The sequence below is a fragment of the Otolemur garnettii genome, unplaced genomic scaffold, assembly GCF_000181295.1.
Source record: "Otolemur garnettii isolate 467f Iridium unplaced genomic scaffold, OtoGar3 scaffold00044, whole genome shotgun sequence".
Classification (NCBI taxonomy): Eukaryota; Metazoa; Chordata; class Mammalia; order Primates; family Galagidae; genus Otolemur; species Otolemur garnettii.
The window spans coordinates 8757128-8763269 of record NW_003852439.1 but is presented as its reverse complement, the minus strand read 5'-3'; the positions used below and the strand labels follow the sequence as shown (position 1 = coordinate 8763269).

The 6142-nt window shown below is 55.4% G+C and overlaps 1 protein-coding gene across 1 annotated transcript; it reads right to left on the bottom strand.

The window, feature by feature from the left end:
- Positions 1-1290: 1290 nt before the first annotated feature.
- TEDC2 (tubulin epsilon and delta complex 2) lies at positions 1291-5917 on the bottom strand. The gene is made up of 10 exons (XM_003790912.2): positions 5892-5917; positions 5701-5799; positions 5423-5493; positions 4891-5299; positions 4358-4411; positions 3675-3765; positions 3427-3538; positions 3228-3329; positions 1904-2094; positions 1291-1579 (listed from the first exon to the last, which is right to left on the bottom strand). Exons 1-10 carry the CDS (start codon positions 5915-5917, stop codon positions 1427-1429), a joined length of 1308 nt encoding a protein of 435 aa, XP_003790960.1. The 3' UTR covers positions 1291-1426.
- Positions 5918-6142: the final 225 nt, after the last annotated feature.

Sequence of the window (6142 nt, the reverse complement as noted above, 5' to 3'; positions counted from 1 at the left end):
CTACTTTGCTCTCTGCCATCTGGGTCTTGGCCCCCTCCACAGGGGCCTGGGCAGCATGAGACTGGTATTTTTCCCAGTTGCAGGTACCTGCCCATACTCCATTGTGGCAAAGTTCCAGAAATGACCATACAGAGGACTGGGCCCAGCTCCAAGGAACACTGGGGATACAGTGGCGCTCAGCAAAGGTCCATTTACCAGGCACTCTGAGCACTGGTGGCCATGGCTAATGCCTCCATAGCTCAGCATGTGCACTAGATGCATTATCTTGTTCATAACAAGGTCCCCTGGCATGACAGTGGGAACAAGCCTGGGGAATCAAGGTTTGGACTCCTCGGGATCCTACCATAACAAACAAGCTGCTCCTGACCCCAAGCTGCCCTCCTGGTGAAGGGGTGGTTCCTTCAGCAGGGGATAAGGCAACTTAGAGATGACAGTGGAATGAATGATGGGATAAAAGGGCCTTGACCCTAAGGGAGGCAGACCCCACACCTGTCATAGCAGGAGGTGGTGCTAGACCTGGAGATACACCAGAAGATGGCAGGAAGGAGAGCTGGATGGCTGTGGGCAAGCACCACTGACACTAGTTTATGGCTTTTGTTTCTTCTGATGAGCCTAGTGCAGCAGCTTGGGAGAGAGGGGAGTGTCAGTTTCAGGCATGCTGGGGCAAATGCCCTTTTCTTTGTTATATTCTCTTTTGGGGTGGGGGGCAGAGTCTCATCTTATTGCCCTTGGTAGAGTACTGTGGCATCACAGCTCACAGCAACCTCTAACTCTTGTGCTTAAGTGATTCTCTTGCCTCAGCCTTCCAAGTAGCTGGGACTACAGGTGCCCGCCACAATACCCAACTATTTTTGGTTGTAGTTGTCATTGTTGTTTGGCAGGCCCGGGCTGCATTCAAACCTGCCAGCCCTGGTGTATGTGGCTGGTGCTCTAGCTGCTCAGCTACAGGCGCTGAGCCCCTTTGTTATATTCTTGACAAATACACTTGATGTATTTTTTTTATCCAGTGGAATAAGTATCAAACCATGATATACACACTAGATAAAAAAGAAACTGACACAAAAACCAAGAAGCCACCCTGCCAAGTCCCACTTTGCTATGATTTAAATACATACACTTTCCAACGTACCTTTAATATCATATGAGCAGCTCTTAGGTTTACAGCAAGAGAAAACAGAGGTAGCCAATAAAGGCTCCCTCAGTCCCTGGTGTGGGGAAGGCCGAAAGCCAGCCCTGTACAACAGGCTTAGCTGAGAAGAGTCAGGCTGCCCTGTGCCAATTCAGAAATTTGTTTCTCAGAGGCCCAGGCTTCTCTGGTCCCCACCTCCATGGCAACAGGGAGAATCCCCTTGTTCCTCCACCCAGATTTGGCACTCTCCCTGATAGGGTCCTGAGGCCTAGAAGTTGAGACACTCATGGGAAGGTTTCAGTCTGCCGGGTCAGGGTCATCATGCAGGATCGTGAGGAAGCGCTCACCTCCCTCACAGAGCAGGCTGTGGATCGCCCGACACAGTGCCAGGGAGGGCTGCACCTGGGGCTCCTGAGAGCTCACCAGGGGGAGGAGTTCAGTCATTAGGACCTGAGGGTAGTGTGAGGCCAAGGACTCAGGGAGCCCAGTCCTGGGTGGCTGGCCCAGGGCTCCCCCAGGTGGTGGTGGGGAATCACAGGACAGGCTTCAAGTCTCCTTATGCAGAAGACTCAGGGTCTGTCCTGGTGCCCTGGCCCACACACAGGGGCCTACCTCCCATCCCTGGGTCCCAGGGGCACAGCATAGTCAAGCCTGATCTCCGGGTCCTCCTCCTGTGGAGAAGCCCTCAGGAGGTTCCAGACCTGAGTCCTCCCCACACCAGCAGCCACCCAGGCACCTGGCTGCAAACCACCCCACCTCTTATTCTTGAAGTACCTTTTCCAGGTGAATCTGCTGGTTCAACATGGCCACTCGCAGCCTGAGGGCTGCCAGGGTCTGCAGCTCCTGGGTGCTGGAGTAAAGCAGCAGCTGGGGGCTCCGTGAGGGATCTACTCCACCTCCACAGGGTAGTGAGGCCCTGGAAGACCTCCCCACAGGACATGGTCCCAGTGGCTTCTCTGCCAGCACTATGTGGACAGGAGGATGTGGCTATGTGAGGGGGCAGCCATGCCCAGGGCCTAACCTTGGCCATGGACCAGTTCCCAGTTGCCCAGGTGCCTTGCCTTCTCCTCCCCCTACCCTCTTTGACTTCAGGGTAGAGTCAGGGGCTCGATGGGCAGGGAGTCCTTTGTCAAGTCCCCTCTGCCTCCTAGGTTTCTTTTTTTTTTAGACAGAGTCCCACTTTATTGCCCTTGGTAGAGTGCTGTGGCATCACAGCTCACAGCAACCTCCAGCTCTTGGGCTTAGGCGATTCTCTTGCCTCAGCCTCCTGAGTAGCTGGGACTACAGGCGCCCACTACAATGCCTGGCTATTTTTTGTTGCAGTTTGGCCAGGGGTGGGAGCTGGTGCCCTACCCACTAAGCCACAGGTATAGCCCTGCCTCCTAGATTTCTTTACAGTGCTTACATTACTGTGTTTTGAGACTGACTTTCCTTTTGACAAATTAGATATCTTCACTTTTAAAACTTTAAGTAATTAAAAAACACAAGAGACTGGCTCAGTGACATAGCACAGTGGTTACGGCACCAGCCACATACACCAAGGCTGGCAAGTTTGAACCCAGCCTACGCCGGCTAAATAATGATGACAACTGCAACAAAAAATAGCCAGGTGTTGTGGCAGGCACCTGTAGTCCTAGCTACTTGGAAGGCTGAGGCAAGAGAATTGCTTAAGCCTAAGAGTTTGAGGTTGCTGTGAGCTGTGATACCATAGCACACTACTGAGGGTGACATAATGAGACTCTGTCTCAAAAAAAAAAACACACACACACACAAAAGAAAAGCTCTATTGGTCACCTCTTGCAATACCAGGTGAGTCACGTCTCAGTGTCTTTCTGATTCTCATGTGCCGTTTTTTCAGTAACAGCTCAGAGTGATGAGGTTCTTTTGCTGGGAGTAATGGGGTAGGTGGTTGTCCCAAGGTGAGGAAGTCCGGCTGGACCACTGGTAAGAGCCCAGTGCTGCAAGGTGCCATGGGAAGGGTCTGCCTGTCTCTTGTTCTGGGTTGCTCACCTTCCATAAGGCATGGGCAAGGCTGGCAGAAGTACCTGACCCTGGTCTAGACCTCAGCATAGGTTGCAGGGTAGGGGCAAGGCCGCACCTGTATGAAGCTGCTGCAGCCGGTGGAGATACTGCCCAGCAATGGCCCACAGCCCCTCCAGGGTGAGCAGGCAATGGTATTCCTGTGTCCAGTCCGTGGGAGCTATGCAAGAGTCAGGGAGGGTGGCTGGGGCCATGCCAGTCTTGAAACCTTTCTTGCCCCCTGCCCTCCTGAGTAAAGCCCACTCCAGCCCACTGACCTGCCGAGAGCTCCTCCCTCATGCGCAGTCTCAGCTGTGAGCAGGCCTCCTTCAGGTGTCCCAATTCTGCCTCAGCCTCAGCAGCACTGAGTGCAGGGCCAGGCTGGCCTGACTGGACATAGGTCAGGAAAATTCCCCTGTGACCAGGCCCTTTCCCTCTCACCAAGGGCCTGGCCATCCCATGCCAGCCCTTCCTTGGGCCATTCTTCAACCTGACAGGTTTAGAGCCAGAAGCCCTGCAAGGATACAGCTGCCTGCATCTTCTGGAGAAACTGGGTTTTGGCAGCAATGACATCCGTGGAATCCCTGGACTGTGCAGAGCTGAGCTGGGCCCACAAGCTGGGATACACACATAGGCACCCAGGGAACCAGACACGGTTATTCTAGCCAGCTAGGCCTTGGGAGGTAGCCAGGGGCCAGGGTAGGGGCCCCATGCTGGGTGTGTACTCTGCTGAATGCCAGGAGGGGCCTCCAGAGGCCTCAGGGAACCAAGAGGACACTGACAAGGACAGAGCTGAGAGAGAATTTACAGGAGGAAAGGAGCTAGCAGTGATTGGTAACCATGACACTGTTAAGAGCTCTGAGTGCTTCTCTATGGCAGGCACAGTGCAGCACTTAAAGATGGCATCTTGTTTAGCCTTTACACTTCTATGAAGCTGCTAATATTGTTGTCATCTCCAGAAGGGAAACAAATTGGCACTCAAAGACACCAAGTATCATGTTCAAGTCTTGCACCTTGGGACTGGCTGAGCTGGGGGCTTTTGCAGCCTGCTCTAAGGAGACTGCAATAGTCCTAGCTGGGCAGACTCATAATGTCGACAGTGACCCTATCCAGCAAAGAAAGCAGACAGATCTGCCTACATGTTCCCAAGCTGGTGATGCCTCCCTGGTCTCCCCACTTTCCCCACCCAGCCAAAAGACCCAGCCTCACCGGGAATTCTGGGAAGCTGCCTTCCTGTAGGCTGTAGGAAGCTGCAGCATGCTCCTGTCAGAGAAGCCAACAATCAGAGCAACCTTGTCTCACTCTGTGGGCTGTGAATCTGTTCCCTGCTCACAGTCCAATGAAGTAGGAAGCTTCTTGCACCCTCTCCTCCCAATCCCATTCTCAGACAATTCCTCTTGGGCAGGGCTTCAGGGCAGCCATGGGAGCCAGCCTAGCCCAATACTGCCTTGGCAGAGAAAAGCAAGGGCACTGTGAGCAGAGCCCATCTGGAGTACCTAGGCTGGATGAATAAGGAAACAGCCATGGAAAAGAGGGTAGGACAGGCTTTAGCATGTTAAACTGAGCACAGTCACACCAGCTGCTATATTTTGCTAGCTTCTCAGAGAATGAGACTCAGAGGGTAGGACCCCTGGGCTCCTGTGCCCCACAACCTGCTCAATGCCCTACCCTCTCTGCCACCCCAAATCCCATACTTCTGTTGCTGGCCAGGGTCTGAGCAGATAGAGATAGGGGAAACCTACCCCTTCTCCTGGAGTGTGAAGGCTTCTGGGTTCTGAGGAGCAGTTGATGGGGCCACCTGTTGGTCCCTGAGCCCTGGCCCAGGCCTGGTGGCTTGGGCTCCTTCCCTCACATGGGCCCTCTCCCCTGCTGAGGGAAGCCTGTGCTCAGAGTGGCCCTTGGCAGGCATTGTGGTCTGGTGGGTGTCCCTGGTGGGTTTTGCATCTGATGCACGGTTGCCAGCCTGGCCTGAGGCCTGGGGTAAGATAGAAGCTGTGGTGCCAGAAGAGGTGGCAAAGGACCCAGATTTCAGGCTGGGGGCCTTATCTCTTCCTCCAGCCTTAGAAATGCCTTTTCGCACCCGTACAGCCTTCTCCAGGGCCTGGGTCAGAAGTTCCAGCTCCTTGATGTCTTTGGGGCTGGGGGTACATGCTGTGAAAGCCAAGAATCATGCAGGAATTTTTCCCCATTTCCTCCCAGAAGTGGGTTTCTCACAACACATGCCAGAAGACAGGTCTGGGCAGCACCTGGAGAAGGTGAGTGGCAGGGATTTACCTGTAGAGGGATCCTCTTCTTTAGTTTCTGGACCTAGAAGTGGCTCTGGAGCCAAGGTCCCGACTGGTTCCCTGCAAAGACATGGACAGCAGTGGCATGGCGGCCAGAAGTCAGGTCCCAGGCAGCCCCCCATCCTGAGTCTGCAGGGTAAGATGGGTGGCACTGCCAAACTGCAGCTCGGAAGTAGGTGGATGCATCCGGCCTCCCAGCCCCGGGGATCTGTGCAGGATTCGAGGGTCCGAGGGAGGCCTGGCCAGGGGGTACCCGGGTCCGCATACCAGGCCCGTAGCAGCCGACGAGAGATGCGCAGGCTCTGCTCCAGTTGCAGTTGTCGCTCTGCACAGGCGTCCAGGGCGCTCCGCAGCTCGGCCACTAGCCTGGGGGGACGCCCAGCGGCTCAACACCTCAGCCAGCCTCGGGCCCCGCACCCGCCCTCCTGCCAGGTACTCTCCCGCCTCGCGGGCCTCACCGGCGCGAGCAGTCCGCGGGCAGCATGAAGGCGGCTCCTTGCATTTACCGCCGCGGGAAAGGTCCCGCCCCTTCCGGGAAAGAAGGCCGCCTTTTTCCGGCCGGGTTACCCAATCCTGAGCCCAGAGCTAAGTTAGGATCCGCACCCCCATTCCCAGAACAGGCGCTCCCTCTTTGCGGCCCGGAGCTCGCTGGCCTGGCGCACACTCCTCCTCCGAGCCGAGTGGGCTCCGAGGCGGAGACTTTGGGTGA